The sequence below is a fragment of the Callospermophilus lateralis genome, chromosome 8 (assembly GCF_048772815.1).
Source record: "Callospermophilus lateralis isolate mCalLat2 chromosome 8, mCalLat2.hap1, whole genome shotgun sequence".
NCBI classification, from domain to species: Eukaryota; Metazoa; Chordata; class Mammalia; order Rodentia; family Sciuridae; genus Callospermophilus; species Callospermophilus lateralis.
Genome location: NC_135312.1, coordinates 11,217,243 through 11,243,139, shown reverse-complemented (window position 1 = coordinate 11,243,139; position 25,897 = coordinate 11,217,243). Strand labels below are relative to the sequence as shown.

At 43.6% G+C, this 25,897-nt stretch overlaps 1 protein-coding gene across 4 annotated transcripts in view; it reads left to right on the top strand.

Moving 5' to 3' along the window:
- Positions 1 to 25,897, top strand: part of Prom1 (prominin 1) — a 150,038-nt gene that overhangs the window by 42,367 nt on the left and 81,774 nt on the right. For all 4 annotated transcript variants that reach the window (XR_013092142.2, XM_076864400.2, XM_076864399.2 and 1 more), the window contains exons 4-9: positions 7,395 to 7,600; positions 16,246 to 16,366; positions 18,373 to 18,436; positions 19,412 to 19,501; positions 23,528 to 23,745; positions 25,552 to 25,626. Coding sequence is in view for 3 of the 4 variants with exons in the window: in XM_076864400.2 (XP_076720515.2) it covers positions 7,395 to 7,600; positions 16,246 to 16,366; positions 18,373 to 18,436; positions 19,412 to 19,501; positions 23,528 to 23,745; positions 25,552 to 25,626 (774 nt within the window). In the remaining variant the exon portion in view is untranslated. The remainder of the gene's footprint in view (positions 1 to 7,394; positions 7,601 to 16,245; positions 16,367 to 18,372; positions 18,437 to 19,411; positions 19,502 to 23,527; positions 23,746 to 25,551; positions 25,627 to 25,897) is intronic.

Below are 25,897 nucleotides of genomic sequence, written 5' to 3'. Positions count from 1 at the left end.
CCCTTGATGGCCAAGGACCTGGGCAGCTGAGTCAGTGATCTCTGTTTGGGGTTCTTCAGCAGACTTTCTTCCTAAGGAGATTCAAAAACCGTCACAAGTGTAGATCTTTTGTTCTAAGGAGTGAGTGACCCTTGGACCCTTTCTCTTTCGTGATATTTTTTTTACCCAGGCTTTTTCTCTCTTTTAGTTATTACAGTGTAGTTGCTTAATGTATATTTATGGAGTTCCAGTTAGGATCAATGCGTGGTAGGGGTACAAACATGCCAGAGTATGGCTCTTCCCCCAAGAATTCAGAGTTGGCGAAAGAAAGGTCAAGAAACAGACACGTGCTTGGATGATATGGCTGACTTGTGTCCAGAATTCTCACTTTCACGTCGTCTTACTCAGGAGCTCGGAATGTGACTATATTTGGACAAAGGATTTTCAAAGAAGTAATTACTGAAATGAGGTATAGGGTGGCCCTCATCCATTATGACTGGTGTCCTTATAAGAAGGGAAAGCGAGGACACAGTTAGGCAGAGAAAACCACGTGATGCTCCAGCCAGAAGGTGAGCGCCCCCCAAGCCATCCAAGAGCGAGGCAGCACAGAAACCAGCCCTGCCGGCACCTCGACGTGGCATTCTCCAGCTTCTAGAACTGCAGGGACATGAGTGTGCACTGTGGAAGCCACCGTGTCTGTGGTGCTCTGTCATGGCAGCTGTGCAGACAGAGACCCTGGGTAACTGACCGGCGAGATGGAGGGAGGATGTGTACCCCGTGATTAGGGCCAGGGTGTTCAGAGAGGGACCCTGCCCTGGGGAAACCAGGGAGGACTCTGTGTGCAGCTGGCCTTTAAGACTTACTGAAAGGCCAGGAGAGTGAGAAGTAAAGTCTTACATCCACCAAAAACACTTGGCTGGAAGCACCCGGCCACTCAACAGCTTCTGAAAGCCTGTTCTTACACTAGCTCACCATCTTCCCTGTGTAAGTAGGAGCCGCCATCTCTGGCTGTCTGTGCCAGGCTCTGGGTTATGAGTATTGCCTTGTCTCTAACTCTCACAAGGACAGCCTTCTAAGGAGCAAGCAATTGCGCCCTTGTAAAGGCAGAAGAAGTCCTGTACTCAGAGAGGCCAAGGGAACTTGCCTAAGGTCACCCAGTGGCTAAGTGAGGAAGCTGGGATTTGCACCCCGACCATTTCTGACTCTGAAGGGACAAATGGCATCAATGAATGGGAGCCTTGTTCCAAGCCACAGGACTGCTTTGGAAGAAACAGGTCTTATCTGAGCTCTTTGGCTGTGTGCAGAGAGTGTCACGGACTCAGCTGCCCTTGCACATTTTCAGCCACACGTTTTTAGAGTGGGTGATTGTCCCTGGGCAGAAATGGTCACATCCCAAGTTACCTGTTACTCCAGTGTGACTGAATCCCCAGTTTGCCGAGGAAGGAATACTGAAGGTGCTCTCAGGGAACCTGTGAGAGATTCTACAGCCAGGATGAGGCATGGGTGGAGGCAAGTCTGGGTGGGGGGTGACTAAGCTCTCCTTGCCTTTGAGAAAGTCTTGAAGGGGGATCATGGAGCTGTGATGAGAAAGGAGCAGTGAACAGATGACCTCAAAACGACTCTGATGGTCCGAGTGCCCCCAAACGGAGTCACAGCATCTCCTCAGCACGTGCCAGGTCCCAGACGTACCTCCATGTGACCGATATCTGCTGATTCTTCTGGTTTTCACAAGACTAGTCTGTCCATCTGAGGTGCTGAGCCAGAGAGGACACGGGCAGCTGAAGTGTCCACCCCATTTATTGCCAGGGCCTGGGCTCATGATACAGAAGTGAGCCACACCACGCTCAGCCCTTTTCGCAGAACTCTGGAACATGTTCTCTTGGGGTTCAGAGCTTGGGGGTGAGCCACTTCCCAGACCTTCCACATCCTGGTTGACGGTACAAGAGGAGTACAGCACCGTGTCACTCAGTGACATGCTCCCTTGGGGTCTGCCTAGAAGGCAACTCGAGAAGACAAGTCTAGCACTTGTCAATTAAGAGGAAGGACATGGTTCTTACCGTGATAGAATGCCTGACTTGGGGCATCTAGGTAGATTCCTTAAAACCACCTCCCACTGATAACCGGTAAGTATTATCCACAGTTTTCAAGGGCAACCTTTCACGGAGTCCGTTCTCCTAGCAGACCCTCCCCACCCGCTGCTGCTTGCCATCTGGTTGTTCTGTGCATCTCTGTCAGCGGGACTCACGAATTTCCTTGTCATGGTTACTGGATTCGTTTCCATGTGGTGGTATTTTACCTCTACTCTTATTTCTTGATCAGCTCCCTACTAGATTCATCCTTTCCTCATTTATTTCATTTCTCACTTATTTCCTTGCCCTTTCTTTATGTTTCCTCTGGGGAAAGGTACAGGGCTTGGGACTCGTCCCTGTTGCTGTGACAAACTCACTAGCACTAACATCCTAAAAAATCACTGGACACCTGGCATTTAGTAAATGTTAGGAGCTCACACAAGCAGGGTTGTGAGTTTGGATGCCACCTGCTTATCTGAGACGTAAGTGACTTAGCTCCCGTTTCCAGCCCTCCCAGGGGGAGAGGACACTCTGCCAATAAGAAAGCTCAGTTCCCTTGCCATGGCACATGGAGAGCACAGGGCAGGGTAGTGCACCACCAGGAATCACGGTTCAAGGCTCCTGGAGCTCAGGTGGCACTTGAGCATCACCCTGGCAGGCACTGGTCTTAAGGATTCGAGAGTATCAGTTCACTGAACATTCATCAAGACACTTGGAATAGAAGAAGGCCCAAATCACATTCCTGCCATTTTCTCATGTAGTTCTTGCAATAGCAGCATAAGGTATGGTCTCAGCTTATTCCCATTCTGTTAGCCAGGAAACTGAAGCTCAGTGGAGTGTGGATAGCAATGTCTAGACCCCATTCTGATGTAGTTGTTCAGGGTTGGCTGGCTGCTGGTATGTTTTAAATGCTCCCTAAGTGACCATAATGAGCAACTGGAGTAGAGAAGCACAGACACTAAGTGGCAGAGCCAGGACTCACCTGCCACATTACACAGAAGATAAGATCTGCATGACAGCCAGCGTGGAAAGAGAAACTGTGAAATGCACCCAGCTCCCCAGAGGTGTGGGCTGCCACCCCATCATGCATATCAGGGCAGGGTGACTCTTGGGTGGAAGAAATGAACACGAAAGAATCGGCTGATTATTGTAACTTATGGGTGGCTCTGCCCCGGCCACAGCCCAGAGTGGCCAGCCATTGTAGCCAAACTAGGGCAGGGTTCCCACACTGAACTAACTGTGAGTTCAGAATAACACTACAATCACCAGGTCTCTTATTAAAGACAATTGCTGGTCCTGACTCACACACTCTAGGGTAGAGCCTGGAAGTCAGTGTTTTTAACATTCACTGTGAAGTACTTGTGGTTGGCACATTTGGGATACTGAGCCCTGAGGGTTAAGAAGCCTATGGGACCGACTCAGGATGCTGAGGAAGAAGGATTGAAAGTTTGAGGCCAGCCTGGGCAACCTAGCAAGGCCCTGTCTCAAAAATAGAATTAAAAAAGACTAGGGATGTGGCTTATGGCTAGAGTGCTCCTGGGTTTAATCCTCAGGGCCACATATACGTACAAAAAATTAAGCATAAAATCCATAATGACTTCCGTTTTCCTTCCTACACATATCACCAGAAAAGGATAGTTTTATAAATTGAGCAAATCTAGCTTTATGGAAAACTCATCGCATCTTCACTGTGGGTTGGTCTATCCCCAACACTGCCAGTCCCCGTCTCTGCACCACTGTTTAGGAATTGTTGGTGAACAGTATACGGTTGGGTCTCCTGTTCCTCAGTTCATCAGTTCATCAGAGTTTGACTGGGTGACTGTTAGTGCCAGGTCCTGGGCTGGGCACCTGGGAGCACACGGTGAGCATGACTGTCATAGGTCTTGCTCTCCCAGACGTGAACAGGGTGTGGAGATAGCTGTATGGCAGCTGGTTCCTCTACGGAGCATCTCTGCTGCCACAGGCCAAGTGTAGGGCTCCATGGTGGTAAGTAGAGGATGTTGAGCACCCAAATGTCTTGAGGAGGCAACAGCTACACTTAAGTGTTGAGTTTCATCAGGAGAAGAGCAAATGAGAATAATGTTCTGGGTGAAGATGCAGCACGGGAGGGAACAGAATGAAGAAGGGCAGCACACAGGACTCGTTCTGGGGACGTTTTATAGGGTGACAACAAATATCTTAAGATGGTCAAGGATGGTTGAGAAGAACAGGCACCTGAAGCCAAGATTAGATGATACAGAACCGATTGAAAAGTTTGGAATAAAAATGGCGGAACTCCATCGATCACTGTGAAGCCAGAGGACACCAGCAGATTTCATTTTAGAGAGGATGGGACTCTAGTCAGCCTCTGGTTTTCTCTTTTATGAAGATCACATGGTTAGCATGCTATGCATTTGTGACTTTCTAATTCACTTTTTCACAAGTGACCCATACTGATCAAAAACCTTTCTCCAGGTGTGGCACACGCCTGAAATCCTAGCCGCTTGTGAGGCCGAGGCAGGAAGATCATAAGTTCAAAGCCAGCTTCAGCAATTAGCAAGGCCCTAAGCATCTTAGTGAGCCCCTATCTCAAAATAAAAAATAAAAAGGGCTGGGGATGTGGCTCAGTGGTTAAGTGCCCCTGGGTTCTTAGTACAAAGACAAAACAAAACCAAGAAGCTTTGAGTAATCGAAATGTAAGTTTCAGAACTTGGCTCTACTCAGAACAGTTCCTCAAATGCACACTCGGGTATTACACTTCTTTCTTATGTTGTTCTTCTGTTGCTTGATTTTCTCTGTGCGGGATGCTAATGTTCTCGGTTGTGGTCAATCACTCACGTGACTTTTCCTGTCTGTTTTCTTGATGCCGCTGCCTCTGCTACACACAAACTCCTCAACTGCTTTGACTTCACAGCCAGAAAACATAGTCTTGATCCTGAAGGTAAAGCTCATGTCTGCTGTCGCTCGCATGTTGCTCTTTGCCTGAAGGCAGTAAGTAGCGCTGCTTTGCTTAGAGCTTTCTGTTCTTCTTTGCTCCCTTCCCTTTGATGGTTTTTAATTATTCATTTCATTGTTGTTTTTGCATTCATCTTTAATCTTGTCTTGAGCATAATCTAGTGCTTTAAGATCTTGGTGTATCAAAAAATAATTTGCATACTCCCAGATCTTGGCTAGCCTTTAGCCTAGGAGTCGACTTTCAAAATGATGCATTCTGAGTCTCCATTCTGCCTGATTTAGCCAGCAACATTGGGAAGGTTCTACAGAAAGTACAGAATTTGTACTTGAAGCTAAATTAGTGCATTGTCAACATTTAAATATACCTTCTTCCTGGGCTTGGGTTTAGTGTCTCCTGCGATTCAGAAAGGGTTTAAAATTCCTTTCAGAGTAATATATTGAATATTTGGAATAGCAAAATAGGTAAGTATGTAGGAGTTTGGAGTGTCTGGGATGGTTCCTTAGTTGGCCAAAGATACTAGTCTTTGAGGAAGTGTTGAAGAATCTGCTGTACATGGCTCTTCGTGGCTGTGGGAAGGGGGTCAAGGTGAAGCACACAAATGTAACTCATGAATGCATCAAAATTCAGCCACTTTGTTTTTCTTTTTAGCATTTTAATCTGAATATTGAAATAGATGGTATTCAAGTGTCACATGCACCTGATTTAATACTCAAGCATTCACCCAGAGAGTGAATTACTGTTTCTTGATATGAATTCATGTAATTAGTGCATGTCACTATGTTAGGCCATGTGATTCTCCTCCCCACACAGTATGCTGATGGGGTTGGGGACTGAGGAAATATTTGCTCCCAGGAATGTGACCCAACCCAGGTCTGGCCATTTGCTGCATCACAGATCAATTTAGTCAAGAGACAAGGTGTTGAACCAAGGAAGGTAACTTCATTTGAAAAACAGCTGGAAGAGATGAGGGACTCTTGTCACAAGCCTATCTTGCCAGGAAGCTGACTTGGGAGTGGCTTATAAAGGCAGTTGATGGGTGCTTCCAGACTGGCAGGTGTCTTTTCACAGGGAGTGGGCCAGGTCATGCACATATGATCCCAAATACCTAGTCACAGGATGCTGTTTAGTTCTGCAGATGTCCAGAGCAAGGATCGTTGGGTCCTCAGGCCATTCTTGGTTAGTTTGCTGATGTTCAGCTTCTGACATGTGACAGGATGGACAGCCTAGAGGGGGTTGCTGCCCCCAGGCCTTCTTGCCTATTGCCCAATTCATGGCAACAAAAGAAAATAGACTTTGCTTGATTATTATGGGAAACTAGGGTTAGGCGAGGTTGAATAGGAACTCAGGCAGGAGAGCGGCTCTCAGCGCTCAGCTGTAAGAACAGGATCTGTGTTTCCTTTATAGCTTTGCTTGGCCTCAGCATCTATTGCTGTCTAGCTTGTCTGTAGATTGCCCACTGCCAACTGCAATTCTCTGCCATTCTTAAGAAATGTAGGGATATGCATGAATTGGAGCAGGTCAAGTTTCATTCGTTTTCATTTTTCTTGGAATAAAGCCAGTGGTGATAATGAAAATATAGTTATGTCCTATGATTGCATCTAGAAGTTGTAATTGTTCCTGGGAGCTTGGGACAGTCTTAGACATGGACTGCCAAGCCCAGTACTTCACCTGGGCTATGCCTCATGTGTTTGGCATGGGAAGTGTCATTAAGTGTCCATGCTGTGCCTGCTGCTCAATTAGGCACCTTTCCTCTAGTCATATACCATAATGTATGGATGGAAAACTAAGTGGACTGTATTTTACCATCAGACTCAGAAAGCCTGGGCCTTTGTTCTAAATCTAGATCTATTCCAGATTCTTTTGAAACCATGAATTTGTCGCTAACTGATTCAATCCAGACCGCCTCAAATCTTTAATAACTTTGTGTGTCCTACCTATATAGATGATTCACTGTGCAGGTATTCTGGCCAAGACTTATCAAACTATTTACAAGCAAACAAAATACGTTTGGGATTAAAATTAGACCATTTGCCCACATCACGCACAAACACAAAAATGGGAAGTTATACTCCATGTATGTATACTATCTGAAAATACATTCCACTGCCATGTATAATTAAAAAGAACAAAATTTTAAAAAGTGAAAAAAAAATTAAACCATTCACTACTTGACCCTGATTTGGACACCTTCCTGGGAATCGAAAGGAAGATAGTAATGGCTTGTTCCCGTATTCTAATAACTTAATTCTGTTTCAGAAGGGAGTTTCAAATGGAAAACTATACACATTAAGGTTCAACTCGTGATAGTGAATAGGTAAAAAAAAAAAAAAAAATGAATTGTGTCCACTCGGGGATGTTCCACTTTCTATTTTGTGTGACTGTTTGTGTTGTTTCTTTTGTTTGAATTGCAGATCGCCCACTATGAGATCGGCGTTATCCTGTGCGTTATCCTGGGAGTGTTATTTATTATTCTGCTACCTGTGGTGGGTTGTATCTTTGCGATATGTCGTTGCTGTAACAAATGTGGTGGTAAAATGCACCAGCGTCCGAAGGAGAATGCGCCCTTCCAGAGGAGGTGCCTTGCAATCTCCCTCCTGGTGATTTGCGTGCTCGTAAGGCAAGTAGCATCGTGGATGACAGCTGATTGGTTTTGGGGTGATGAGCCGTGTCCCCTGTTTTAACTGTTAAGCCCACGAGTTTAAAACAGAACCATGACAGCAAAAACAAAACCGGAAAGGGAGAATGGAGGTGCTCATCCAAGACATTCAAAAAGGTGTCACTGTTCCTGGATGTCAGCTCAGGGAGGAAGCTGCCCTAACCTGACTGAGGAGCCTGCCCTGTGGCATTTTTCCCGTTTGTGGCTGTGCTGGTGAATGCAGAGACCATCCACGCCCTGGAAGCTTCCTCCTCTGAGACAGCTGTGCAGGGGTCAGCCAGCCTGCTGAAAGGCAAAGGCCACATTTGCTAGTTGATTTTCTAGTTAATTCCAAAAGGAATCTCGCTGGACAAGGGCAGTCCCCGCATTTGGAAATTCGAGAACATCGTAGAATACACTCAACTTTCTACTAATTTCTAAACCCACTTTTCTTGAATTTGCTGTTCTTCCGCTGCCCTCTTTTGAAGTCTGCACCACATTTCATTATTTAGGATGTTTCTGCTGCAGTTTTGGCTGCTACCACAAGTTTCCCAATTGACAGGCAGATCAGAATTACATTGCTCCTAAGATGAGGATGTTTTGTTGAGTCCACATCGATTCTTCCGCTGAGGAATGTGCACATGGCACTGGTCCCCTTGTGACTTTTGGTTATAGTGCCGCCTTTCCTCATTTATTCAACCAGTGTTTCACATGGCAACCGAGGTGAAGGTCCCAAAACATGACAATCGGCATTCTTGTCTTTCTCCACACACCACATTTGTACAGCGTCCATAGGTAAGATATTTCAAGTTTTATTAAGTAGGTGATGATTGTGTGTTTAAGCCCAAAGCAGTAATTCCTACTAGTTGAAGTTCTAGCTGCAAACCCAAGAGCAAAAATCATTAAGTGTGGCCATCAGTAAGGGTCTGGTTAGATGTGTGTTCTGGGGGTGACCGTTCATCTATCTTGGAATGGAGGATACCCATTCAAAGAACTGGGTGGCTCCAAGAGAGATGCAGGGAAAACTGCAACCCTGTGTGCATGGTCATGTGGCAACTATGCTGTGAACAGAAAGGAGGGAGACACAAACACTTGGTTATGTTTGCACAGAATGTATAGGAAAGGCTGGTGAGGGACCAGCCCCAGTAGTTACTTTTGGAAAGGAAATTGGGGGACAATTGGGCAGAAGGAAGGAACCGTTCTTGCTGCAGCTGGGCTGCCTGACTCTTCTGAATTGTTGTACCAGGCTCGGGTACTACCTATTGAGCCAATTAAACTTGAGCAACGGAAAATTCCAGCAAAAACCAGTGTGTTACCACTTGTTCCAGGGCAATTATTATTTAAATAGCAAAGACATAATTTTGCTGAAAAAAAGTGGAATGATAGACTTTTACCATACATGTGTTTAAAAGGATCCAAGTGAATGTGTTAGTTACTTCAAGTGCTATTGGCTAACGGGGAGTCTTTGTGTGTCTCTAGGAGCTTGCGCTCTGACAGGTCTTTGGGCATTTATCTTTTGTGCCTGTCTCTTGTCTTTATCTCCCTTTTCTGTCTGTCTTTTTTGTCTTGGCCTCTCTGTCTGTCTGTGTCTTTTTCTGTCTCTCTCTTACAGTAATTCAAATTGGTTTCTTCACACTGGATTCTGGAGGGCAGATTAGAATCTGGTTGATGGCATTTCCAGATGTCTCTTTCTCTCTCTGCTGTGCCTTTGAAGTATTCTTAGGAATGCACAGAACCATCCCCCTGCAGAAGTTAGTGACCTCCCTCGAGTGTTAGAAGAATGTCACTTACAGCCCAAAGACTGTTAGATTCATCAGGGGCCCTGTGCATTTTTCAGAAGGGGAAGACCTACCTGGTCATTTGTCTGGGCAGCCATGTTTTTCCTTGTCCACTTACTCACCCTAGACATTAAGATGAGGCTCAGGTCTCAGTGTCCTTTGAAAAGGCTGCCTTTAGAGTTTCTTGTTAGAGTCATTACTTATTTAACAGGTTGATAGTTTTCATGTCATAATTTCAGGAAAATTCTTTTTATTATATGTATTATACTTTATATTTACCTGAATAAATGTTTACATATATAAATACATAATGCAAATAATAATGGGCTTTCATTTTTTTTAATGAAGCATGTGGTATGTATTTAATTCTTCTTTTTAAATTGGACTTCTATTTGCATTTCATATAATTGCTAGTTCATGCTGAACTGATTATTTACATTATATTTAAAATACCAAAATATATAAACTATCAAGCTACAAAGCTAAATATAAAGTTGGCTTCCATTTTACATAAAATGAATGTTACAACTATTTTTTTTTATTCTTAAGATTTAGACTAATCAAACAAATTTAGATAACTGTTTTCTTTTAAGTTGGGAAAATCTTTTTTTAAAACACATTCCATGCTTCTATTGCCTCCTATACATACAGTTAAAAATTTTTCTCCACCTAGGTGAAAACTAAATGTGAAAAATAACAATTTTAGATTTTAACATAATTAAACCAAAGTTGATCAACTGTTTGAGGTGGTAACAAATTTAAAACTAATTTGACTTCATGTAGTACATTGAATTTATATATATATATATATAAATATATATATATATATACACACACACATATATATATGTATAAACTATATGTAGGTCTCAATGAGGATAGTGTATAAGTGTTTTTTCCTTTGTATTTACTTTACATTGAGACAAGAAGTTTAAACTCTGCCTTGAACTTTTCAATTTACTGTTGCTATTTTGATGTCTTCCTTGAGAAACCCCTACTTGCTAGCAAGTGTCTTAAACTCCGTGAGTCACATGATAGCTAAATAATGTTTGCAAGTAATCAAAGCTAACCAAGAAGATTAAAGACTGGGGGAAAGTGAAGATTTCTTTGTTTTGATTAGATGAAAGGGAGAAGAAGGCACATCACCAAAAATAAGAGGGGACAGACGTCAACTAAATTAGAAAGCAGAGAATGAAACATGTTAGTGGATTTTTTTTCTTACTGTTGGGTCTCTGGCTTACACAGCACAAACTGCCTGCTAATCTTTGGTACGATGTTTTAAAAACCTTTCACAAACCCAGAGCAGTCCAGTTGCCTTTCATTGGGCTGAATTCCATTGAGTGATTCTAAATCTGATAATTAATTGAAAGTAGTTTTTAAATTAGCTTTGACTACTCTTAATTTTTTTCATTCATCCCTTTTTATTTCAAAAATTTTCATTTTATTTATTTATTTTTTTTGAGAAAGCCATGGGTTTGAGAAAACCTTTGTTGGGGAACAAAGGTTCCCCAGTAAGTGTGGAGCCCATCCTGGCCCATTGTTGGCTGGAGCCTTCCCCAGGCAGTTGCAGCAGGAGCGTCTGTGGATCTTCTGTGGTCTGCCCGACCCTTAGCTGGAGGGTGAACTTCCACCAGTCATGTGGACGGGTCAGCAAATGTGTCCAACTCCTCGGAGAGCCCAGTGTCTGCTCCTGCTTTCTTTTGAACTTTTCATCATTGCATTTTTTCAAAATTTTTTTCAAAATTTCAAGAAGACTATAAAAGAAAAGAGAAGGAACAGCCAGCCATACCTTGATTTCTTCCATGTATTTCCAAATTGCTGAGTCTGATACTTCAGCTTTGCCAGCGATGACCCCGGTGAATTGAATCCCGGTCATCCTCAGGAAGCTGGCTGTCAATTCCTGCCTTGGAGGTCACAAGATTCCAGAAAAACAACAACAAACTGAACTAGAGCATTCCTGAAAACCATGAGACTTTCATAATGAGAAGGCGAGGTCTGATTTCTTAACAATTATGTTAAAAGAATAAGAGGCCAATTACAGTCTAAACACATGTATTTGACTTTCATTGGCTGATTCCATTAAGTCAGTAGAAATGGTTAAGGAAAAAATTGCTACAAATTTTAATGCTTTAAGTATTTGTAAGTATTTTAGGCTGAGTGTATTTGTAAGTAAATTGTTTTTTTCATAACACAATATAGAAAATATAATGCTAATATGCCAAGAAAATAAAAATTCCTACCTTCTGCTAAAAATTTTGAGATATTTTATTGTACTTCACAAAAGCACATACTTTTGATGACTTAAAGACGTTTATGTCAAGTGCCAGAGGACAGATATTCACTGACGTTTTATTCTCTTTTGGTGCTAGGTATATTGCTCTCATTATCCTCATCTCCTAATAACTGACCAGTGGTTGCCAAAAATACAAAGATATTACATATGTGACTTTTTTAAAAAAATGTATTGAACAGTAGTGAGTATCTAAACTACCCCCAACAAAGAACATCACTTCTTTATTTTCTATTTTGTTTGCATATAAAGGTTTAAGTTAGAAACTGCAAATGGAGATCCTCAGTGGGTCTGCACAGGACTTAATGTTTTTTAAGATTAGTTGTTAATACTTAAAAAATGGAGATTTTACCTAAGAATCTACCTTTGCAGATGTTTGTGGACAATGGAAAGGTCTGGCCACACTAGTCTGCCATCATGATGGCTCTTGGTGACACCCTCCACTATGGTGGCACATGTGAGAACTACAGTGCAACTACCCCACCCCACCTGTGTTCTCCTGGCTCCATAGCCCCTGGACCCATGTGTCCCTCTTGCTTCAGTCTGCCCCTTGCAGGCTACTGGACTTGTCATCCTTAAAAATATCATCTTTACACCATGTGGGGACCTGAGAATCAGCTTTGAAAGTTGCTGAATTCTGTTGCAGACTTCTGTTGATTACTGTTTTGTGTTTTATTTTAAAGAAAAAGATTATCAGTGTGTTTATTTCAGTTGGATCCATTACTGGTTACCAAAAACGAGGGTCTTCATTAATATGTAAGCATTGTTGTACTGAAATATATAGCAGCTCATTTTTCTTACGGATGCTTTTGTGAACAAAGGCATGTATTCAGTAAAGGAATGATGTTTGTGCATTGGACTCTCCAAAGGTGGTTGATCTTCTCAGTAGAGCAATGAAACCAAAGTCCAGTCCTTAAATATGACTTTAGCGAGACTGCACTGTGCACAACTGAGAGAGAAGCAGTTTCCAGCTCCTTTTAGGGAAATTAAAGGGGTAGAAATTAAGACAGAGTAAGCAGTGAGAAATACACCCCCCTGCCAGAATTGAAGGGAGAACCCCTCTTAGAGTTTAAGGCAAGGAGGTTCTCTTCTCGTTGAGGAGGGGTGGCAGGGTCGGCGAGGTCAAGGGGAATTGGACTTCCAGGTTCACTTTGACTCCTGGCATGACCAAACGGGTCTGGAATAGCCAGGGTAATCTGAACATGCTGGAGAAAGCAAGGGTCCCCACTGTGAGTATCAGGTATATTCAGGGATGATTCTGACTCATCTGGCATAAAACGTTTGAACTTGGCATGGTGAACGAAGCTTTCCAGTCTCATTGCTATAACTCAACATTTGATTTTGTGTTTTTCCTCTGCACACAACTCTGAAATCCCATTTTGGGTCATTTGGCCTTATTTGGCACGAGGGCATCACTTCGTAACTGTGATTGCCACAGTCCAGCTTCTGCCTCGTCAATACCAGTGCAGATGCAGGGTGGACAATAGTGGATTATTAGGCAGTCATTCCAAATGGCACAGAGTTTTGTTGACATCCATGTTTTATGTCACCATCAGAAAGATCCCCAACTTAAAAACCATCTTGGAGGACGTGGAGGCAGCCGGAAGCCCTCTCCCTTGCCTCTTGAGCGTTTATCCAGTTGAAGCTAGACAGGGTCTGAACGCAGCCTTTCAGCCATGCAGTACTCACTGAGACACATAGAAGAAAAGTGACTTTCTCCTACTTGGTGACAGTAGAGGGACCAGGACACACATCTTGTTCTGCTCATGCACTCCTTCTGCTGCAGCTTGTTACCCCAAAGAAACCTCACTCAGGGTGTGTCACTTAGAGATTGGAGGAGGTGCAATACTGCCATGGGGAGTGGGTTCTGAGGGAGACCAGCAGGGAGCCACTGATGCTCTAAGTGGGGTGAATGACTGTCCTCATTTACCCAGGACTCAAAAGTTATCTGGGGACATGGACTTTTTTCGCTGCAAAAACTAGGACCCTTGGTTACCTTGCCTACAAATATATGTAAAGTCTACAAAATTGCATATTATGAAAAGGCAATTCACTGGTTTTCTGCATTCCCCCCTGCCCAAAGTTTTCCTAATACATGCAGAACTTTGTTTTAAAGATATATCCACACCTTCCGTTGTAACCATTTAAAATTTTTTATTTGTTTTAATTACTTGCACATGATAGTAGAATGCATTTATGTACTTTGGTATATCATACATAGATGGGATATAATTTCTCATTTTTCTGAGTATATATGTTGCAGAATCATATTGGTCATGCAGTCACATATATACATACAATAATAATGTCTGCTTTATTTTACTTTTTTTCCTATCCCCACATCCCCTCCCCTCCCCTCCCATCACTTCCCTCTACCTAATCTAAGGTAACACTATTCTTCTCTAGTGTACCCCAACTTATTGTGAATTAGCATCCGCATACTAGAGAAAACACTTGGCCTTTGGTTTTGTGGGATTGGCTTATTTCGCTTAGCACAATATTCTCCAACTCCCACCATTTACTGGCAAATGCCATAATTTCACTCTTCTTTAAAGCTGAGTAATATTCCACTGAGTATATATACCACATTTTCTTTATCCATTCATCTATTGAGGGACACCTAGTTTGGTTCCATAATTTAACTAATGTGAATTGAGCTGCTATAAAAATTGATGTGGCTGTGTCACTATAGTATGCTGATTTTAAGTCCTTTGGATATAAACCAAGGAGTGGCATAGCTGGGTCAAATGATGGTTCCATTCCCAATTTTCTGAGGAATCTCCATATTGCTTTCCAAAGTGGTTGCACCAATTTGCAGTCCCACTAGCAATGTATGAGTGTACTTTTTCCCCACATCCTTGTCAACATTTATTGTTGTCTGTATTCTTGATGATTGCCATTCTGATGGGGGTGAGATGAAATCTTACAAGTAGTTTTGATTTGCATTTCTCTAATTGCTAGAGATGTTGAACATGTTTTCATATATTTGTGGATCATTGTATTTCTATTTCTGTGAGGTGTCCAGCTCCTTAGCCCATTTATTGATTGGTTTATTTGTGTTTTTTTGGTGTTAAGTTTTTTGAGTTCTTTATATATCCTAGAGATCTATGCTTTATTGGAGGTGCATGAGGTAAAGATTTTCTCCCAATCTGTAGGCTCTTTCCTCATGTTATTAATTGTTTCCTTTGCTGAGAAGAAGCTATTTAATTCGAATTCATCCTGTTTATTGATTCTTGATTTTACTTCTTGTGCTTTAGGAATCTTGTTAAGGAAGTCAACTGGAAATCCAAACGTAGCAAAATGAAATTAAACCTCTTTCACCCTGCACAAAAATCAACTCAAAGTGGATCAAAGACTTAGGCACTAGAACAGAGACCCTGAAACTAATAGAAGAAAAAACAGGCCCAAATCTTCACCAGGTCAGCTTAGTCTTCCTTAGCAAGACTCCCAAAGCGCCAGAAGTAACCATTTTATTGAGGCCTCTCCAGGTGACACCTGTGCTGTGCTTAGCAAATGTGGTGCCACACTGTCATCCAGTGGACAAGTTCAACAGGGCCTCAGCTATTCGTACTTTCAAATTTAACACTAATGCTGCAGACAGAAGCCATTTGTCAAATTAGTTTAAATCAAAAGATTGTTAGTAACGCGTCAACATGAAGGATGTTGACAATGATTAAGTAAGGGCATTTTAGATGGCTTGGAAAAGTGCATTTTTGTGCAGTCTTTCCTGCCAGATGCCTTTTCATATAGTATTTTCCCATATTTTTTATTGGTGCCTTGTAATTAGACAAAACAGAGGGATCCATTGTTACATATTCATACAGGCACCCTATAGAACAGTCCCAGATAGAGTTTTGAAGCTTTTTATGAAGTGTATTTTATGTGGAGAAAAGTGTCCTCATCTTCCTTCCCTGTGAATTCCCGAGATGGCAATACCACGGACAGAAGGCTGCCCTTAGCTGCTGGCCAACGTGAAGCCGCTGACCTGCTAGCATCGTGGAGCTGCTTGTTTTTCTCCTTGATGGAAATGAGATAGCACAGGAGGGCCTCTTGTGCCGACTTCTGATGTAGCATTTCAATGCTAAAGTAGCATTTCCCCCCAACTTGGACAAGACAGAGACTAAAAGAAAAATGAGGGAACCTTCACACGCTAGAAGGCCAAGTCACGCTTGTCATCTTGATCCTTTCCCTAGAGGCTTCTTGGGGGCCTGAGGCGGCAGCGAGTCTGTGGGCAGGGAGGACGAACACACGTGTCCCTCTGGAGAGGACTGGGACCGATCGTGCACACTGCCTTGAAGATTTCCTGCTTCCTTCACAACTTGGGGGGACACTCTCCATTTCTGGGAGTCATTCTGAATGGAGTACTTTATATTAAGTGGAGATTGGTCTCTCTATTTTGCGGTGGGGGAAGGGTCTGAGTCATGTGTGGCCTCGTTTGGTGGTGGGTCCGCCATGGGGTCTCAGTGGGAAGGCTGGAGCAGCCGAAGGCAGGGGAAGAAACGGGCCCTGCTGTAGGGGACCAGGGGGTCACTACTCTTGCTTTTTCCCTTTTCCTGCAGCATTGGAATCATCTATGGCTTCGCGGCCAACCACCACGTGAGACACCGCATCAGAAAGTCTCAGAAGCTGATAGACAGCAACTTGAAAGACCTGCGAACCCTCGTGAATGAAGCGCCACAGGTACGGCCACAAGCTACACGTCGCGGGAGCTTTGTATTCTGGGCTTCTCGGAGTTCCTGGGTGGAACTGGGACCTCACTGCACCTTCCAGGACCCCAGAGGATCTGTGTAGATGGGAGTTGCCTTTTTAAAAATGGGTTTCTATTAGTGCATGAGAATTCCACACAGGACTGGGGTTCACAGTGACATAGTGATAGGGCACAGGGCTGCTATTTCTTTTCACGTGGGAGATGAAGAAATCAAGGTGCGGCAAGCATTTTTCAAAAGAGTCCAAAAGCATAATTTCAGAAATGGTATTTCAATGTAATGAAATTACAGAATTACTTACAATTTAAAAGTTCTCATGATTATTTTTAAGAAAGAAAGGTCTCGGATGTCCTCACCCTTTCTTCTTGGCAGTATGGTTAACTCCTGATAATTTCCGTGGTTATTCTGATGACAAAAAGCCTTTTGCTGTATAAACACCCATTTGTTAACATCCATGCAGGTGTGTCCCCTTCCTTGGGGAGGGCACACACACTGTCTTTCCCTCACATGCACACTCACACATTCACGCACTGTTTCTGGAGAAGGGGAGTGGGGTGGGGGCAAGAGCATGTGTCCCAAGAGCATGCTGATGGATTGCTATTTGGAACGTTGTTTGGAGAAGCGTCTGGGCAGGAGCCCTCCTGCATCTGTGGTGCTGTGGGTACCCACATCAGGAGGAGGTGCCTACCCACAGAGCCACTGGAAGAGCCCACCAGGCCCCCGGGGGCCCCCTCACAGTTTATCCTATCTTAAAATATAAGTATGTGCTAGTTTCTCAAAAAGTGGCTGGAAATGAAAGAGAAACAAATGCAGGCATTTTTAAAATATTGAGAAATTGACTATCTTTAGTTTTATAGCCTGTATACAGATGCAAATGTTTTATTTGTATGACCCTGTGAGTAAAGTTCACAGCATTCTTTTACCTGATACTGTAAAGAGTCCAAGGAAAAAACCTTTTTCCTAAGCAGCTGGCAAAGTCAGACAGCAGGGCAGGCTACTCAAGTTTGGGAAGGCTCTCATCACCTTAAATGGACAGTAAATTGTTGGAACTTTCAGGGAAACTTATCTGATTTGGAATAATGATGAGCTATATGAAATCTAAAAAAGAAAAAAAAAAAATTGGGCAGAGAATGTGAACGTGCAGTGGATAAAAGAAACACAACTGGCCCCGCACAGAATAAGACATTTGATCTTCCTCTAGTAATTGGAAGAATGAAAACTGAGACGATGACGCACATTTTCATTGAGCAGATTGGCAATCATTGTTGAAAACTGGTAAAACACCCCCAAACCCCCGTGGTGCCGAGGAAGTGGGGACTGGGTCTCCTGAGCCATTGTAGACAGGCGGGCAAGCAGCCCCTTTGAAGGCCAATTGGTAATTGTCACTAAATAAAATGGGTCTAATGTGGCAGAACACAAAGGGCACAAGTTCTTGACAGTTCCTCAGGTCACACAGTGGATCTGTCTCCCAACCCCTGGAGTCTGGGCTGTCCCTGTGGTGTGCTTATGACTTGGGGAACACAGCGGACATGACCTCAGGCCAGTTTTTAGCTTCAGCTTCCAGAGGCCACTCACTGTCTACTCTTTCCCTCTCATTGCTGGTGACCCTTGGATCACTAAGCTGGTCACTCAGAAGATACGAGGCCATGTGGAAAGAGTGAGGGGCCCACCCGTCCCCAGCCATGCTAGAACTGACCGCAAGATCCAACAGCCAGTCCGTAGGATCATGGGACATAATAAACCAGCACAAATAATACATTCACAATGAACAAGTAAACTCAGTAAATCAATCAGTTTTAGACTAATAAGCTGGGGAGTGTTTTTAAGAAGTTTGTCAGAAAATAAAAATGTCTCCAGAACTCGTTGACAATCTCTTTCTAAAGCTTCTCTGATTCGGGTTAATTTTTGAATGATATATGTCTTTTTATTGTGGCTTTGAGCTTTAGAAGGTCAGGTTTCACGTAATTTTTCTTTCCCTAGCAAATTGACTATATCGTGGACCAGTTCAACACCACCAAAGAGAAGGCCTTCTTAGATCTGGACAGTGAGTACAATCAGCATGTCTTGGTGATTATTTGCTTGTTTGGGCTCAAGAGAGGCTGTGGCTGCCACCCACAGAACATGGACTAAGAAACCAAATAGGGGGAGGTAGGAGAAAGTAGGATACGAATCCGATTGAGTCACCGGCAGTTTGCAATCTGTGGAAAGCCTCTGGCTGGCAGGCAGCGGGGCCTTTGGCTCTCTTATTTGGCATCCGTTTCAGGGCACTTGGCATCTTGTGGTCACTGGCACTTGTTCTTCATCCCCCACGTGGGGGAGGATGTGCATCCCTGCCGGGTGCCCTGTTAAAGTGGCCCTCAGAAGTAGATGGGGACTGTGCTGGGGCTCACAGTGTGGCTTAGCCGTTCTCAACCAAGGAGTGACGGGGGTGCCCCCTGGAGACATCTGTGGTTGGCACAGAGAGGCCAGGTGGAGGCAGTGGAGGTCCTGGCATCTGTTGGTAGAGGAAGCTGCAACACCCTACCGTGCACAGAACAGGCCCCACCCGAGTTACCCAGCCCACACTGTCAACAGGGCCACCACTGCGATGTGAGAATCCGGCCTGGCTGAAGAGATGGGACAGAGGTGGTTACATACAGCTCAAGGTGCTCAACTGTGTTTCCTTACCTTAGAGTGTACAAATAGCAGTGAACTTCAAAGATAAAACTGAGAACATTTAATTAAAAAGGAAAGAAGTTGAGGAGGAGGAGGAGGAGGAGGAGGAGGAGGAGGAGGAGGAGGAGGAGGAGGAGAAGCAGCTAAAATTCTGTGTTCCTAGCACAGATTGTCAGTCTGTGGTGTCTAAGTTTTCACCTGGGGACGTCGATATGGGAACTTCAAACGGTGTGATGAAATCTGCACGCCAGGGTCAATACCTGAACAGGGTCTAGAATGGAAAATGGGACCTTTCAGCAGTAGAGGTGGAGCCTGTTCTTCAGGGCAGCTGCCCTCACTGTCCCTTCTGTTTCTTCAATCCCAGATATTCATTCGTTGCTGGGAGGTGGAATTCTCGAGAGACTAAAGCCTAAGGTGATCCCTGTTCTTGATGAGATCCAGGTCATGGCGAAAGGTAAGCACAGTGGCAAAAGTGACTGAAGATACACTGAGTTTCCCTGAGAATTGGCCAGAGTGAGAGCTGAGATCTGTGGCCACACAAACAGGCCTGGCAGAAACACACCGTATAATCGTAGTTAGTGTTTTATTTTATTTTATTTTTTTAAAACTGGTGCCAAAGATATTGTACTGAAGAAAAGTCATTTGAAATAATACTGGCAGAATCTGATAGGGAACCACCACTTGGTTTTGTAAATAAAGTTTTATTGTAACACTATAAAACATGCAATTTTGTGGCTGCTTCTGGTCTGTGAGGGCAGAGTTGAGTGGTTGTAACAGAGACCTTAAGGGCCACAAAGGCTAGAATTTTTACCATCTGGACTTTTATTGAAAGAGTTCATCAACCCCTATTACAGAAGATGAGTAGCCTATAGAATTTTGGGTCTTTTGCATTCTATCGATTACTCCCCCTACCATGAAGGGACAGCTTTTGAAAACAAGGAATATACTTTTGTATCTTAAAACCCACCAGGGTCAGTGTATAAGTGAACAGATTTTAATAAACATGTTCGACTACCATGAAAAAAATCCTCAGGTCCTTCTGAATATTGAAAAAAAAAAGAAGTCTGCTGGGTGTTTGATGGGGCAGACGATTTCATCTGTCCAATGTTTGGCCAATTCCCGAGAAAACAGGCCATCAGGAAGGGGTCATATGGAAGACAAGTATGCCTGTTCCCTTTGGCATTCCTTATAGTCCAGCTACTCAGCAGACTCTCTGGGACTAGGAAGGCTGGCAGAATAGGCCGGGAGTCCTCTGCGGTGGGTGTCTCAACCGCCTCCAGACGTCACCAACCTCTCCATCGCAACCATTCCCTTTCCTGGCCAGGAAATAGAGGCCCGCCCGAGAAGGAATGTGCCCTCAAAGATCTATGCCTTCCCATCCCACTTCCCCTCCTTTCCTTCCTTCTTCCTTCCTTCCTTCTTCCCTCCCTGGCCCTTTCCTATCATTCCAGCCTCACTTCCCGTCTTAGACACCCATCTTTAAGTGTCCCTTTCTCTTAGAATGACATCAGTCCTACCCTATCAGGGCCTCACCCTTCTGACCTTATTTCATCTTAACTACCTCCCTGGAGACCCTGTATCCAAATACAGGACTGTCAGGACTTTGACATATCAATTGAGGGACACTTCAGTCTATAGCAGTTGGGTGGCTTGGAAGGGGTGGAGTTGGGATTCACACCCCATCTGACAAAAGCCTCTGGTACCCTGATGACCCTAGATAGGATTCACAATACTGGGGAGTGCTCATATAGGGTGCTGCTATGCCACCTTCGGGAAGGCCACATGGGGAACCTCTGGAAAAGGAGTTGGGAGTATGGAGCTCAAGCTGGCATGGCCGTGGGACGATGCTATTTATCTCTGTACCCCAGGTCTCTCTTGTCAGTGCATTGGGTGTCAGTGTCTTAGGTCTTCCAAGATCTCCTCCAGCCAAAATTCCACAGTGGCTAAGGCTGCATAGAAGTATATGGACATGCAGCCTGCCTGATGTGTCCCTTTACTTTTTGCTCAAAGTTCCAATGATTCGTTGTAAGTGGACACAATACCTTTATTTTATTTATATGTGGTGCTGAGGATAGAACCCAGTGTCTCACATGGGCTAGGCGAGCACTCTACCACTGAGCTGCAACCCCAGCCCAGCTCCAATGATTTTTAGCATTTCGAATCACAGTGCTTTCTAGATGAAAGGTGATTAAAACAGATTTTATTTTTCCCTTCAGTGTTTCCTGTATTATTAAAATTCTGCTGTTTTTCAAGCCAACCTAAATAAGTCAATGTTTATTTAGCCTTTGCTGTGCCAGAGCTTCTTAAAACTTGCGTACTAAACTGCTCTAGCTAAGTTTTTGCTAAAAATGCTTTGTAGTATTACGTGTTTTGTGGACTTTGGAGAGAAAAGAATCATGTAGTTGTTTGGAGTACATCATGTTTAGGCTGCAGGTCAGAGGAAATGAGCTCTGGACTGGTGAAATGTTTATTAACTAAAATTAAGAATCTGAAATATCTTCCCCAGTTACTTCAGATACATAATGTATGGGATCTCAGTAGGCCTGGAATGACTCCCAGAGTTATAGCCCTGGAAATGTTTTATGGGCATAAAAATGCTTTGAAGCTTTTGGAAAATATAAATTTATTATTACCTCTGAGTCCTTCCTGGGACCTAACAGAATATTTCCCACATCCCAGAATGTCTACAGACAATGACCACACAAACACATTTCCTGGGCCATCAGTTTGTTTTATCATCTGTCCGTCTTTGTTGTTGTTATTTTGTTTCTTGCACTAATTTATCTTCAAGTCAAAATGGAAAGGGCCTTGAGAGGTAAACCTCAGAACCTGAAGCTTGAGATGTGCAGCATGAAGTGTCTCAGCATGCTTTTGTGCATTCAGGTGTATGTCTCCAGTGTGAGTTCTTTGTTTCTCATTTGCTGTGCTACGTATTCACTGAGCCTCTACCAGGAGCTGGGTACCAGGCTTCACGTTTGTTGATAATGCTACAGGTAGGTGGGAAGAATGAAAAACTGATACCCAGAGTGCTCTTTTATGGTCTCATCACTAGTGTAGCCTCTAATCCTGTTAAAATACGATCACCCTGGAATCAAGAGCAAAGATGGAAGCAGACTTTAGAATTATTTTTTCAGTCAGGTGAAGTGATATAATTTGAGAATCATGTGGTAAAATCAGTGATCATGCTGCCTAATTCTGGAAGCCTCTCCAGGTCTCTGGATAAATCCTCAAAGCTCCTCCAAATGAGACCGAGTTAACATGAGTTTTAACTAACCTATCCAAGGGCTCAGCTTCACAAACCTGTCAGGACACAGTCCTAATCACAAGAGACAGCCCAACTAGCTCCCTCATTTACAGATGAGGAAACTAAGGTACCAAGAGATGAAAGAACTTGCCAAAGATGCCATACAAGATAGAAGTAGAACCAAAAGGAGAACTTGTGCTACTTTTTGGAGAGATTCCATGGTACCATTGCATGTGTTCGTGTGTGTGTGTGTGTGTGTGTGTGTGTATGTGTGTGTGTGTGTCTTTAACACCTGAGTTTTATGTGGTTGCAGGAAGGTACTGCAAACAGTTTTTAAGGACTTTCACATCTTCCCTTGCAACACTGCACTGCAGCCTAATGCTCTGCCGTCTGTTTTGCAAGCCACAGAGCAAAGGCCTGACCACAAAGACTTACCTGTTTAGACAAAGAGTGACCTCCCGTTTAAATGTCATGACTTCTACCGCTGAGGCTTTGAGCCACTGTAAAAAACAGTTGTAATTCACATCCACAGTCTCTGGTAGGGGATTCTACCCCGCAGAAGAATCAGGAAAGCCATCATCACTTGGGACTTGCTGGTATAAGTCTGTGTCCTAGGCTGTGGGACTCCCAAAGCAATGCAGACAGACTCACTGCTGTTGAGGAGATTGGGTCTGATTAGTCTTCCCCACAGGTTCCCATGATCAACATGGTGATCGTTTCAATATTTTAATAAGAATAAATTGATTTTAAGGGGTTCCAGAATCTACTTCGGGTCACACAGGTAGTAACAAAGCTCGGATCTATACCTAAATCTGCCTGAATCTAAAACTCTCCTCTCAACTATCTGTAGGTTATTCCAGCTTTTGGAATACTTATAACTAAAATATAAGTGTAATCTGATTCAAACCACTTGGGATGGATTTGTTTGCACTGACCTCTTCAAGGTTGGGCAGTAATGCTGTTGTTGGCCAAGTAATGGGGGCACTGAGGTGTCCCCATCACAGTCCTGTGCTGGTACTTGGCCCCAGCTTCTTGGTTGAAAGAGACCCCATACCATAGAGCTGAGCTGGTCAGAGGAGCTGGCAGAGCAGCCCAGCAGTGCCCTGAGCTTCCTCCCAGACTGCCCCTTGCAGTGGTCTAAGGCCCTTTACAAGTTCATCACAAGTTCCTTTAGGTCAGTCTTATAGATGGAAGGGCCCTGGTGTCTCTGCTCTGAAATGGGCCGTGTTCCTGCAGCAATTAAAGAAACCAAGGTGGCCCTGGAGAACATGAACCAGAATTTTAAGAGCCTGAGGGATGGAAGCCAACAGCTCAGCAACAGCCTGTCTGCTGTGAAACAAAACATGCAGAATTCTCTGCAAGGCCCTGAGTGCCTTCTTCCACGAGTGAGTGACATCTGCAAGAACATTGAGTCGTCTCTGAGCCAGCTGGAGGGCAACCCCGAATTGAGCAAGGTGAGCTGCTAGAGCCTGCCACATCAGGGCCCCGTGCTCCGGTGGGTGGGCATGGCTAAGCCATGGTACACCTGTCAGGGGCACAGTGGCATCTCATCACCACACGGGAGTGGCTACAGCAGGAGCAGAGGAATGCAATGGAGCCCCCTTCTGGGGAGTGCCATTTGGTGAAACACATTAGATTGAATTCAACTTGAAAAAAATAATATGGGGAGCAGAACACTTTCCTGTAGAAATTTAAAATATATTTTAAAACCATATACCTAATGTATTAACCCCCAAATGGAAAGCAATTTATCCATTTTCCCAAAGAGTAGATTCCCCCCCTCCCCCCCACAAAAGAACTTCAGGCAACTTGAATATATAAAGTTCTGGAATGTAGAAAAAAATGGGCATGTGTTTTTCTGGCATTTAACGTATTAGTTTTATATTACAATAAGCACTACCACCATCTCCATGGTTCCTATTCAGATGTTGTCTGTTTTTCTGAAAATTCCCTTCGCAGCTCTCTTTTCACTTTGCAGCCAAGAGTCCTGGCCAGAGCTACGTGTTGCTCTCAGTGTCATGCCTCTTTCTTCTGGAACAGTTTCTCAGGCTCTCTCTTTTGTGACACTGACATTTTTTTTTTCTTTTTAAATATTTTTCTAGTTGTAGGTGGACACAAAACCTTTATTTTATTTATCTTTATGTGGTGCTAAGGATCAAACCCAGGGCCTCACACATGTGAGACGAGCGCTCTACCACTGAGCCCCAGCCCCAGCCCTCACTGACATTTTTGAGCAGGCCACCTACGTGGTGGAGTGGCCATCTGCTCAGGTTTGTCTGGTGATCTCTTGTATTGGATTTAAGTTACCTGCATTTGCCAAGGACTCATTGTAGAGTGATGCTGGGTCCTCCTTGGCACATAACGTCAAGAGACATGTGACACTGGGCCAAGTGTTAGTAAGAACCAGAGATTGCCGAGGCACCTGCAGTGCTGGACATGAAAAACTTGTTCTAGGTTTCTCAATAATGTCCCCGTTCACTGTATTACTTTTATATTATTTATTTGATATTTTGGTTCTAGGGATCAAACCCAGGGCCTTGCATGTTAATCGGGCACTTTACTACTGAGCTGCACCCCAGCCCCTGTGTTACTTTTTGTTTGTTTTTGCTGGTGCTGGAGATTGAACCCAGGGCCTTGTGCATGCAAGGCAATCACTCTACCAACTGAGCTATATCCCCAGCCCCCTGTATTACTTTTAAAAGTGATTTTTACAATATTGTTCACTGCTTTATTCACCAACGTTCAGTACTTGTAACTGGAAGGTCACATATATTCTGTCTTGCATTGCTTTGCCTCATTTTTAGTTGACTGCATCAGGAGCCCTCCAAACATCTTTTTTTTTTTTTTTTTTTTTTTTTTAAAGTGCTTATCCAGGCTGTGCAGAGTGAAATGAGTTTTCCCAAACTTTCCAAAGAAAGCGAGGTTGGATGGGTGATGCTTGCCTGTAATCCTAACTACTTTGGGGAGGGGGTGGTGCTGAGGTAGAGGATTGGAAGTTCAAGGCCAGCCTCAGCAACTTTAGTGAGACCCTGTTTCAAAATAAAACATTAAAAGGGCTGGGGATTAGCTCAGTGGTAGAACACCACTGGATTCAGTCCCCACATGGATTGGTGTTATTGAGGGGTGGGTGGGGGAGAGAAAAGTGGAGCAGTTCCCTACAATATCAGTGCTTTGGAGCTTGGATACAAGTTAATTCCATTTTTGGTGGGTTAATTTGGGAATAACCACCTTGCCTTATATTTTGTTGTGTAAATTTTCAGCTCCCATCTATGGACACAGAACTTCAAAATATTAATAATGTTCTCAGAAATGATTTGGATGCCATGGTCCAAAAGGTATGTTTTGTTTGTTTTTGTTTTTTTTTTTAGAAAAAATAGATCAATTTTTTTTTTTTTGGATCACTTTAAAGAATAAACTCAAATGTAAGATGTTAGGAAACAGAAAAAAATTGACATTCTGGAGAGTGACTGACAAGAAGAGGGAGACCTATTTTGTTTTATTCCAATTCAAGAAGTTTTAGTTGAGTGTCTGTTATATGCAAAGCACCCTTCCAAGGCCACTGCAGATCAAGAACAACATGGCCCTGCTTTCCTGGGCTCAGTATCC